This window comes from Peromyscus californicus, unplaced genomic scaffold (assembly GCF_007827085.1).
Source record: "Peromyscus californicus insignis strain IS unplaced genomic scaffold, ASM782708v3 Scaffold_5__1_contigs__length_169319896, whole genome shotgun sequence".
Taxonomy (NCBI): domain Eukaryota; kingdom Metazoa; phylum Chordata; class Mammalia; order Rodentia; family Cricetidae; genus Peromyscus; species Peromyscus californicus.
The window spans coordinates 68,385,556-68,398,073 of record NW_026294573.1 but is presented as its reverse complement, the minus strand read 5'-3'; the positions used below and the strand labels follow the sequence as shown (position 1 = coordinate 68,398,073).

The window sequence follows — 12,518 nt, the reverse complement described above, 5'->3', positions numbered from 1 at the left end:
TCTCTTCCCGTCCACATTTCATTATAGAGGGAGCATCGTAGGGATGTGCTCATTTGTGCTATTTTACATGCCTTGGATATGGCGAATGCAAAATTTAGAAGGAATGAGTCACTTTTCTCTGAGGAGTCTGGGAAAGGCAGTAAATAAAGAAAAACTAATGCAGCACAAGAAATGGACGGATGGGCCTTCACTATGACCATCTGCCAGCCAGTAAATTATTAAAGGTCTGTACCCGAGAAGCATCTGGAAAGGAGGCGCAGACACTGAAATCATTCTGCTCTGTTAATCTCGTTAATATTGTGAATTTGTTCTCGTGATGCTGAGTCGTCTACATCACATATATTTATGTTTCTAAACATCACTCCGTATCCCCTCACATCTACTTCTGCTTACGTTATCGTTATCTTCATCTTGCCTATAAGGTTAGCTAACTTGTAGAGGCATTAGCATATTTTCTCTCTTTCTTCGTAAGAGAGAATATATTTGGCTGCTCCTTCCTATTTCATGCCACCCCCACCCACCCCGCAGTTCAGAAGCCAGTGGTGACTAACACGGTCCTAGAGTGACCTCTGGCTGCAGCATGCACACACCGGTTTTGAGCTCAGTCCTGAAAGCCCTCCAATAGCAACTTCCCAGTGTGTGAAAGGGGGTGCACTTAGAGGCATGATGTAAAAGACACCATTCACTTAACCTTTTCGTGTCTTTGTAATCTGGAAAGCTACTGGCTTTTCCATCATCTAGAAATAATACAACAGACATCCTTTCTCCAAAATAAATTGTGTGAGCATATGAAAGAGTCCATCAATTTACCCTGTTAGGTCTGGTTTGGAAAAGATTATTTTACTTTCTTAATGGGATACATTCTAAACATGACATGTAGAACAACCAGTGAATAATTGAAGTTACCTTTGAGGAGTGGCAGTGTTCCCTGCGGGGTCCATGATCTGAAATTCCAGGATATCTGAATTCACTTGCAAAGATGAGTTTATGATGTAAAGAATGGTCTTCCTGCTTAAGTCCTTCTGGCTAAATTGCTCATGGATAAATTCACCTACAAGCAAGAAATAAATGAATCTCACAGGTAATTGAATCAAACATCACTTAAGAATTGATCAAACTACACAGCTGTTTGGTTTTGAAACACAGCTTTAAGGAATAGATCAGGACTGGAGATGTAGCTCAATTGGTAGAGCGCTTGCCTAGCATGCACGGAGCACACCTAAAATCCCACATGATGACACACGTATAGGGAGAGTGATCAGAAGTTCAAGGTCATCCTCAGCTACATAACAAGATTGAGGCTAGCCTGGGCTGCCTGAGACCTTATTTCAAAACAAAACAGCAAAAGTCTATTTGAAAAGGAAATTAACATTATTGCAACTATGTTAAAATTCAAATGCAATGGACTCAAATTCATCTTTAAATTTGCTTTGCTTCAGAGATATTTGCCTTAAACAGAAAGGAAATAGGAAATGAATAAAACCCATCACCTCTGTGCTACCCCATTTAATAAGATATTGTGATCATTGCCTTCCTGAAGTAGAAATAATATATAATCTACCAAACCACTAGAAAAAATAGACTTTTTTAAGAAGCTGATATCATTTAGAATTCATAGTAGAAGAAAGAAATTAGTCTCCAATATCAATCTGACCCTAGCCCTGTTCAGAATATAAAACAACCTGTATAACAAACAAACAAATAAACAACATCAAAATGGTGAAGCTGAGCATCTGGGTGTCAGGATTTGTTTCTCCTTATGAAGATGAATGTAGAAAATACAGCTTCAAATCCCCTTAGCAACAGTACTGTAGAAACTGAGTCTATCAGCCAGTCCTGGGGAGCACTCACCAAATGGGCCTGCCCTTAATTGAGTTAGTTACTCTCTCTCCCTGCCAGCAACTGGTAGTTTAAAATGAGAGATTACAGGGATTAAGATGGAGGGTACCTGTGGTTGTATTCTCCAGATGTCCATGCAATGGGCCTCGTAAAATCTTAAAGAGGATCTGGTCATCCTCTGTGTCGGGGTCCGATGCCTTCAGCACATGGGAAGTGATGTAAATCCCGTAACAGCCATTTTTCAAGAGCCCCACTTGAGAAGGGGAGTGCAAGCGTGTGATCCGGGGTGCCGCTTTGTCCAACTGGTCCACCTGAGTCATCAGGGTGACATTGCTCAAGGACCTTCTCTCCCTGTGCTACTCTGGGCTCCCATAGTTCAACAATGGCAAACTCCTCAACCTACAGATTACTTGGAGTCCTCATCTGTTGGTTTCTGCTAACACCTGGCCTGTTCACCCTGTCCTAACAAATACAGAGACTAGGGCAGAGCCTGAGTTTCCACCATAAACCTTCACCCAGCTTTAGGATTTGTCTGGCATCTGACTCTCCTTATATATTAGCCTTACGAAGGGAAATACTGTATCTTCCCACCCCAATGCCCATTCTTGTACCTGGCAGCATGCCGGAACCATGACAGAAGCACATGGAACGTGCTAGAACTGACCCAAGAATTACATAGCCAATTTAATGTTAGCACCACAGAAAGATTTGCTGTGTTTAATGAACTACATAAAAGAACCATAACTATTTACAAATGCCATAGACCTTTTCTACATGCTTTTTTTGTTTGTTTGCTTTGTTTTTTGTTTTTTTGGTTTTTTTTTTTTTTTTTTTTTTTTTTTTGGTACTTCAGGGCAGGATTTCTGTGTAGCCCTGTCTGTCTTGGAACTTGATCATTTTTCTCTTTCTTTCTTTCTTGTTTTTGTTTTTGTTTTGTTTTGCACATGCCTTTGCCCAAATGGCAAAAGTGTTGAATAGAAAAATGGAAACAGTTTATGACAAAAATCACAAAAGTGATTATCTTTAGGCTGTGGGTTGTTTTACTGAAGACCACGTGACTCAACAGGTAGACTAGATTTTTGAGGGTGGTGGATGGACAGGTAATGTGTGGCAGAGATGCAACCCCCGGGACAAGCTGGCTAGCTGGATTAACTGAATCATCAAGCTCCATGTTCAAGAAGAGAGATCCTGCCTTCATAAAATAGAGTGATCAAGGAAGATACCCAAAGTCAGCCTCTAGCCACCAGAGGAACATGCATGTACACAGGAGCACACACACATGCTTCCACACTTATAAACATGCATGCACACACATATGCATGCAAAAAAGGTATATTGATGTTTTCTGGATTTGTTCTAATTGATTATAAAATACTTTAATTGATTTGGATCTGAAAATTATATGCTGGGACTTTCAGCACTTCGGGGCTTGGCAGGAGGTGAGGTGTGAATGTCCTGATGATCACCTAGGGAGAGAAGCTTTACAGCCATGGTGTCGTGGAAGAGGAAAAAATGAAAATATACTAAGCCATATTAGGATCCTCCAGAATACGAGACAGCTGAATATATGGTTGTTATTTTTATTTTTGATGTTATATTTTTCTTATAAACCCAAGTGTTACAAAAGTAATGAGTGTCTGTTGTGGTCAATGTTTTTAAAATTGCATCACTTTATAAACTCTAGTCACTTTGGTCCCTGTTGTGCCTCTGCCCATACCTGTGTGTTCAGATATATTAAACATTCTGCTTTTACGAAAGCAGGTCTTTGACTTGGTATACCAGAAGGCTCTGTCTATCTTATGCTAACTGGAGTTGAATTTAGTGATAATTCTCCCAGACGTGTCAGTCCCATAGGAAGCAATGGCAGCTCCTTTCATCTGCACATGACCTTGTCCCTCCACAGGAGGACTACAGATTTGAACAGTCTTGGGAGTGTGTGATTTCCCACAGGATAAAGGTCTTGTGTGCCTTCTGGCACCAGTCAAGTACACCCTTCATTTACTCATTTATTTGTTTTTATTTTTCTAGATCCAGTAGCTTCGCCCTCTCGGTTACTCATATAACCACACAGAAACTGTTGATCCATGCTTGGGTCATGTACATGGGTCAGTGTATATACGTGGCAGTCAATTAACACTGTATTGTCTTGACAAAAACAGCTCTTGTAAGCAGGACACTGAGAGTGTCTTCTCTGCCACATTGCTGACAGGGCCAGTTGTTTCAGAAAAGCTGCTTGACCCATCTGCTCTAAGGGACCAGGAGGTCAAGGAAATCTTGGAACAAAAATCTCAGGCTTTCCCTGTAAGTTTAACACAATGTTTGCTTGTTTGTTTGTTTGTTTGCAATGGATATATTTGTGATGAAAACAAAACCTTACCACACCCAGCAGACAGCTTCTACAACTTCAGAGAAGGAATAGACTCTGAGAATAGCTTTGTTCTTCGAGGAAAACTGAGCTTCAGTTCTAGCACATTCTCTCTACTCCACCCCCATTCCCATCTCTGAAGTACAGGATGATGTGGGACAATGCTCTTGTACACTGTAGAGGTTCGTCACTCGAATTCATTTAATAAAATGCTGATTGGCCTATAGCCAGGCAGGAAGTATAGGCGGGGTGACCAGACTAGAAGAATTCTGGGAAGAGGAAGGACAGAGTTAGGAGTCTCGAGCCAGACGCAGAGGAATCAAGATGAGAATGCCGCACTGAGAAAAGGTACCAAGCCACGTGGCTAAGCATAGATAAGAATGATGGGTTAATTTAAGTGTAAGAGCTAGTTAGTAATAAGCCTGAGCTACTGGATGAGCATTTATAAGTAATATTAAGCCTCGCGGAGTCAATTGTTTAAGAAGCGGCTACTGGGTATTTGGGAACAGGTAGGTGGAAGAGAAACTTCAGACTACAACAGGGAGCAGCTGGGTCTACGTGTAGAGTTTGCAGCTCTTAGAAACTTTCAGAAGTGAATCAAGGAAAGTATTTTTCAGTAGACACTGCAGTGACTGTGTATCAGTGACATCAACAGCATCTCCCCAGGTATTCACAACTCATTCCATTTTCTCAGCCTTCATAGTGCCAAAGACTCATCCACACCCAGAGACCCTGAAGCTAAATGTTCTAGGCCACAGGCCCCGATGGTCTAGAAAGAGTGCTTCAGCCCATGTTCAGCTCCACAGTCTTGGTAATGTAGATTGGGTGAGCCTTACCCAGTCCATTGCCAGCCTAAAGAGAAAAGACTGGGGTTCCCCTAAAGAAATGAGAGCTTTGTCTCTCCACTCCTTTGAGATTCACAGCTACATCATCACCTTAGCTGTAAGTATTAGTCTACTGGCTTGCTTGAACAACATATCTTGAGCCTAATAACATGAGGCAATTCCTAAATCAATTTTCACACACATACTTTCTCTCACATTCTATCAATCTGTACTGTCTATCTACACAGATATATGGATCCTGCACACAACACACACACACACACACACACACACACACATTCATTTGGGGAATCCTAACAAAGGCTAAAGAGCAAGGAGAAAATATAATTATCTCACTAGTCAGAGAATATCCTGAAGTAGAATATTCCATCTTTGTTGCTGTTGGTTGAAGTCTGTGGAACAGGGTGAACTCCATCCAAGAAGAGTAGATTTAAGAGTTCTGAGAGCCAGAACATTCTTGATGTGTTTTGACTAAGAGACGAAAAACACTCTGCCCTCCAAGAATCACTGAGAGTCAACAAACGTGGCAGTATGGAGAAGGACACAGAATTTGGAATCAAACAGACTTGACGTCTTTGATCAAATTATTTAACTTCTGATATTCAGTTTCTTCACGTACAAAATGTAGACAATAAAGCTTACCGCATAAAATGTTTATGAGAACCAAATGAGATTTATGCAAAGTAGGTCTGATCTTTAGATAACAATTTTCCAAAGTTCTTGGCTGTAAAGCATGTTGGAGTTAGAGGATGGGGAGCTGTACTATAAAAAAGACATCTAGACATGACACAGGGCCAGGGCACTCACGAACACAGGGCAGCTGGTTATCTGCACAAGACTGAGCCCATGTACATTTCATCATGGGGCGGGGAGGGAGCACAAGGCACCACCACCGCTCCCTGAGGGCCCATGGGCAGCTAATGGTTGCTGGAGAGAGAGAGAGAGAGAGAGAGAGAACACACACACACAAACACACACACACACACACACACACACACACACACATATCATTTTCTTCAGTGGTGTAGCTGTTAGTAAGTTCCGCGTGCTCCCATGAATAACCTCCTCCCCATGCTCATGCAAGCAACACCAATTAAACTCAGTGGGTCACACACACAAAGGAGATATGAAAGTGGGGGGAGCGGTTTGCTGGGGAATGGTTTCAGTGGGGCGGGGGAGGGCAATAAAGAGGGGGACTGGGGAATGCAAATAATTAAGATGTGTTATATAGGTGCATGAAACTGTCTAGGAATTAAAAGTGGAAAAAATGTTCATATCTGCTGCTGCTGTTATCGTCATCATCTGTTCCTGGGTGGTACTGATGCAGCCTTCTAAGCTTCCATACTTACATGTTTATTTGAAAATCCTTAACATGCCAGTAGATGACATGCCTGCCTAAGCAGAATCTTTAATGGCGCAGCTGTAATTACAAATGTCTAGTATGTACCTTAGATATGTTTCAGGCAGCGTCTGAGTGCCTTGGCTACCTAATCCTGTTTCATTCCCACCCCAGTTCTGCAGGCATACTTTTCAAAGATTAGGAAGTGTGGTAGTCTGAATGAGAACGGCCCCATAGGCTCATGTATTTGAATGCTAACTCCCTACCTGGTAGACTGTTTAGGAAGGATTAGGAGGTATGGCTTTGTTGAAGGGGTGGACTTGTAGGTTTCAAAAGTCCGTGCCAGGCCCAGTCTCACTCTCTCTGCCTTGAGCTTGTAGATCAGGATATAAGTTCTCGGCTCCTGCTCTAATGCCATGCCTGCCTGCCTGCTGCCATGTTCTGTACCATGATGGCCATGGACTAAGCAAGCCCCTAATCAAATGCTTTCTTCTATCAGCTGCCTAGATCGTGGTGCCCCTTCACAGCAATAGAACAATAACTGACAGGAGGAGCTTATGAACTAAGAAGAGTTCATTTTAAGTTTCCCCGATAATAAATGGCAACACAGAAATTCAAACTTATGTCTGCCCGACTCTAAGGCCTGTGTTTTTGTTTCTTCCTGAACTTCTACCAGTTTTGAAGGTCAGCCCCATGCACAGTCATACTGATGGCCTGGCATGCTGCAGCCTGGGTCTTAATGCCAGAGGGATGGAAGTAAGGAAATACCACCTCTGAAATGGCTCTCTCCTCATCTCTAGCACAAACCATGTGCCCGCCATACTTGCCTGGATAGTGAAGAGAACAGGCTCTTTCTGAACTTTCCCATCCACAACAAAGCCTTGGTTCTTCCTGTCTGTGGCCAGGAAAGTAAAGCAGTCTGCCTGGGAGCCACCTCCGGAGTGCTGATAGGCCACACCCCTGCTGTCCACATCTTGCTGGGTAAAATTATGGTGAAGCACCTTCCCCCTCAGGTAGAGGTACCCATGGCGTGGGAGCTGGGCCAGAAGGAAGGTTAGGTTCTCTGGAGGTGTGTCAGCGTCGGTCAGCTGAAGGTGATCAGCGGACAGGAGGCCCTCAGCCCCTTCGGCCAGCTTCAGCCCTTTGTTCCTGGTCACCACAGGCAAGGCTCTGTCCACAGTCTCCAGTGTGATCTCAAACACCCCATGCTGGGTCTGCAGTCCATTGCTAATGGTAAATCTGGCAAAGAGAGGCAAGGCAGCCTTCAGCATGGGCTCTTGTCACCATCGACTGGAATGAAATGATAACATACATACCTTTACTAAAGGACACGCTGTATTGAGACTCATGGACAAAGCAAAGACAGACTTTCAGAAGAACACCCTTCCGTCATTGAACCAGTTGCCAGGTAATATACAAGTTGACCATACTAACGTTAAGAGCATTTTCCCAGCACCATTAATGTCCCTCCTGTATGAAGCAGACAAGCTCGGTGCCGTCTTTTGACCGAAAAGGGATTTCCTGCCCAGCTGGACTGACTGTGTGAGGAGCTAGTATGTACTCATATATTTTTAATTTTGCAATAATATTTTTTCATGGAATGTGGAAAACTTAACTTTAAAGACTGATCATTGGGACCCCAGTATAATGAGATACCGAATAGAATAATTCATTCTAATTTATATTATTTCCATGTTTTTTCTAGTACCAGGTATTTAACCTAGGGATTTACATGTGCTAGTCTGGTGATCTACCACTGTGCTATATTTCCAAACATCTTTTTTACTTCTGTAAAAAAAAAAAAAAAAATTCTGTCTGTCTGTCTGTCTGTCTCTGTCTCTGTGTGTGTGTGTGTGTGTGTGTGTGTGTGTGTGTGTGTGTGCATGTACGTGTTCATGCCCATGCATGTATGTATGCATGCATACCACAGTACACACGTGGAGTCAGCAGACAATCTCCATGTTAGTGTCAGATCATGCCTTCCACTTTTTTTGAAACATGGTCTGTTGTTTGCAGCTTGTATGCCGGGCTAGCAGCCCCGCCCCCTAAGCTTCCAGGGATTCCTCTGTCTCTGTCTGCCGTCTGACCACAGGAATGCTGGGATTGCAGATGTGCACTGCTGGATCCGGCACTACATAGGTTCTAGGTATCTTGACTCAGAGCCTCCAGCTTGCACCTTACTCACTGGCCACGCCAAACCTTTTTGGTTTTTAACTTTTTGAGACATGGACTCACTAATGTGCCCAAACTGGCCTTGAACTCCTTATGTAGCTTAGCTGGGCCGTGAACTTGGAATCATCTTGCCTTAGTCTCCATGACAGGCCTGCACCACCAGGGCCTGGCTAATGGTAACTGTAAAAACAGATCACATTATTCAGCCATACTATATTCTAGCTGAGTCTCCTTTCTGGGCCTTCTTATTATGCTTTTGTAAGATGAGAGAATAGGCCAGTTCAACACCAGATCCCACCCAACACCATGGGATTATGTGAGACTCTAACCTCCTAGACTCTACATATGCTTCTCTGCACCTGCTTCATTTGAGGTATGGAGGGTTGACGATAAACCAGGATCCATTCTCTGCTGAGAAGAGCAGTTTAGACACATGGTGGAGGGCACAGACAGAGAGCTGGAGTTAGCGCTGGAACCCAGACTACTTGACTCCACATGCTCCGCTCTTAGAGTTTTCAGTCAATAGCTCAACAACCCACACACACAAATCGAGCTGTAGTCCCTAAGTACCAATAGCCAACTTTGAAAAGAAAGTTAAAATGACACACGTTTTCTTACAATGAACCCTCTTACAATCATGGGTATATGTTTTTGCTTTATATCAATCACTAAGGCTATTCTGTTCTCTGCAGTCAGTCACACAGTAACAACAGACTCTGATATTTCAACATACTGTTTCTATTTTAAAGAAATGTAAGATTATCATGAACTGTACTAGTTAGGTTTAACTGTCAACTTGACATAGCCTAAAATCACCTGAGAAGGGAGTCTTTCTCTGTTGAGGGGCTGTCCAGATCAGGTTGGCCTGTGAGCATGTTTGGGGGGGGGGGGCAGTGGCTCAATTGTAAATCGATGTAGGAGGGTCTAGCCCACTGTGGGCGGCATCATTCTGTGAGCAGGTGATCCCTAGGCTATATAATAAAGCCAGTGAAGCATAAGCCTGGGAGAGCAAGCCAGGAAAGGAAGCAGCAACCACACATGGTCTCTGTTTCATGTTCCTGATCAACTTTCTGCCCTGACTTCTCTCAATTATGAGTAAAAGCCAAATAAGTCCTTTCCTTTTCTAAACTGCATTTGGTCATAGTGTTTGAAGGGAAAGGAGGCTATGAATTTATGTAAATAAAATACAACTTTAAAACTCCAAAAAGTTAGAAATTTACTACTTTCAAATGAGATTGACAAATTCACCACAGACCAAAGGAATGAATGTACTGAGAGTTATTCAGAGTTGTTTCTTAGCAGCTTCTCTCTATTAATGGTTTCTAGAATATATATGCAGGATGCATACTCTACCGAGGTTAAAACATATGGAGTATTATCATACCGATGTAAACATTTCTAAGAGCGTATTTTACTGGAACACAACATTAAACCACAAAGATCTCTTTGTTTTAATTAGAGAAAGCATGGCATTTATTTTGCAAGTCTGGTATATTTGACTAGGAAATTCTTTATCCTCAGTGAACTGGCTCTTAGGCTTCAGGACTTGAGGGTTGATGCCTTATATTTGACCAGAAAGGAACCTGGAACCAGGTTGTGAAACCAGCTTTCCTGGGGCAGAGGACTCAGGGGAAAGCATACTTAGCAAAAAGTCAAGGGAGACAGGTTTGGCTGAGTACAGATTTTGCTGTGAAGGTTACACTAAAAGGTTTTGTTTGTTAGATGAATAATTTCTTACATACAATGTGTTTTGATCAAATCTACCCCTCCCCTCCAATTTTTCCACTCTTCCTCCACTACTTTTCTCTCCCAACTTCATGTGCTGATTTTTTTTTTTTTAAACTGAGTTCACTTAATGCTTCTTGTATGCTCGTGGATGTGGGACAATCTACTGGAGAATGGGTAGCGTCTTAGAGTTGACATCCCTGACAAATAGTGACTGTCTATCCTTCAGCAGTCAATCGACTCCTAATGGCTCCTTGGCTAGGGGTGGGACTTCTTGAGCCCCTCCCCCTCCATGCTGGCATTTCAGCTGGCTTGGTCTTGTGCATGCTGTCACAGCTGCTGTGAGTGGCGTGTGCAATGGCCCTGGCATGCCCACCAAAGACTGTGCTGCTGCGGTCCTCCACTACCTCAGGCTCTCACCATCCCTCTTCCCCATTCTGTGACAATGAAGCCTGAGCCATAGGGTGAGGGGGATGATGCCAATGTCCTGTTTGGAAAGGCGCATTCCCCAGTCTTTTTTCCCACACATTGACCAGTTATGGGTCTGTGTTAATCACCATCTATTGGGGGTGGTGGGGGAGCTCTCTGATGAGGACTGAAAGATGCAGTAGTTGTCCATTCCGCCATTTCTCAAGTAAAATGGCTCTCTTTTCCCTAACAGATTGCATATAAAATGTGCTTTCTGAGGGAGTTTAAATCAGCTGTTAATATAAGATGAGAACTTAGGAGATGCTTTATGACTATGTCTGTTTAGCAGAATAATTGTGGTAGGTTTTCCCCTAGGGCCTATGACCTAGCCAGCCATGATTTCAGCTCCATTAATTGTACTGAGCATGAGTTTCATCTTGTGGAGCGGGATTTAAATCCAACCAACAAAAAAGTGGTTACTCCCATAACACTTGGGCCACTGTTGTACCTGTGGACGTGTTCTGCCGGGCTAGATGTTATTGTAGCTCCCAGAGGCAGGGAAGGCTAAAGACTCTGAGTTCTCTAACTAGCTAGTCACAAAGACTGCCTACAAGGAAAATATGATGTGACACATAGAATAAGCAATCTATGTCCCCAACGTTAAAATTGCTAAATGAAATGAAGTAAGCGTTTCATACTCCTACAGTCTAAGTTTATAAAGAGTGCGATTTTCCTTAGAGAATCAGTTTGCATGGTTTGAAGAAAGACACTGAGTTACTCTGAGAATTATACATCAAAGAAATCAGCAATCACATTTTCTTGGTAAATATGAACCTTTAGTTCATAAGTGCAATACAAATTGGACATTTTCCTTGCTTGAACATGAAGCATTATCGAATAATTTTGGTGAAAAAAAAAGTGCACTTAGAAAAACATCTGTGCACTCTTTGGACTTTTAAGGGAGATGCACTCTGAGGTGGAAGCGCTGAGTTCTGCCTCTCTGGCAAGGAGTCTCGTAGGACCAACTTCATTCTCTTCCTCTCTGTCAGGGCAGCCCATTCTATCTTCCCGTTCTATCCAACGGCCCAAAGTGACAAGAGAAAGAAGCAAGGCAGCCCCTCTGGGCCCCCAAGGCCTCTTTTCCCGCTTTACTCCTCTGAAACACACTTCACACGTTTCACTCTGCCCACCCCTTTCTGAAGTGAAATGACTCTCTGTTCCCTACCACATCCCAGCAACAAATGTGCTTTCTGGGGAGTTTGAATTAGTCACTTAGCACCAATATAGCTCAAAAGGTATATAGTTTCATAATTTTCTTAAATTTTATTTCACGTATATATGTGTGTGTGTGTCCCCTGTGAGTATGTGCACTTGTGTATGTGGGTGCCTGTGTATGTGTGCGCACATGTGTGTGGAGGCCAGAGGCTGACATCAGGCACCTTCTTCAATCATGCTCTACCCCCTTCTTCTTCTTCTTTTTTTTTTTAAGATAAGGTCTTTTACTGAACCTGGAGCTCATGCATTTGGCAACACTGGGCAGACAGTGAGCTCCAGGGATCTGTCTGTCTCTGCCTCCTCAGCTCTGGGATTGCAGATGTGCACCATCGTCCTGGGCTTTTACTCAGGGCCTCATGCCTACATAGCAAGCATTTTTACCAACTGAACCATATCCTCAGCCTCAAGATGCGCATTCTTAACATTAGCATTACTTGTAGAGTTAAAGAGTTTGTGCCCCATTAAAGGCTGTTAAATATAAGCTAAAGAAAGAAGACAGCAAAAAGAAAAGGTGAAGCAAATTGGGGGGGGGGGGGGGTCAATGCGATTC

General features: G+C 43.0%; 1 protein-coding gene across 3 annotated transcripts in view; it reads right to left on the bottom strand.

The window, feature by feature from the left end:
- The window catches only part of Frem1 (FRAS1 related extracellular matrix 1), a 150,454-nt gene that overhangs the window by 34,694 nt on the left and 103,242 nt on the right, over nt 1–12,518 (bottom strand). For 2 of the 3 annotated variants that reach the window (XM_052717548.1, XM_052717549.1), the window contains 3 exons: nt 7,216–7,627; nt 1,949–2,150; nt 907–1,051 (listed from right to left, as the gene is read on the bottom strand). In XM_052717548.1, coding sequence (XP_052573508.1) covers nt 907–1,051; nt 1,949–2,150; nt 7,216–7,627 — 759 coding nt within the window. Of the gene's footprint in view, nt 1–906; nt 1,052–1,948; nt 2,151–7,215; nt 7,679–12,518 lie in introns of those variants that run through there. The other variant, XM_052717550.1, reaches the window with a different exon arrangement.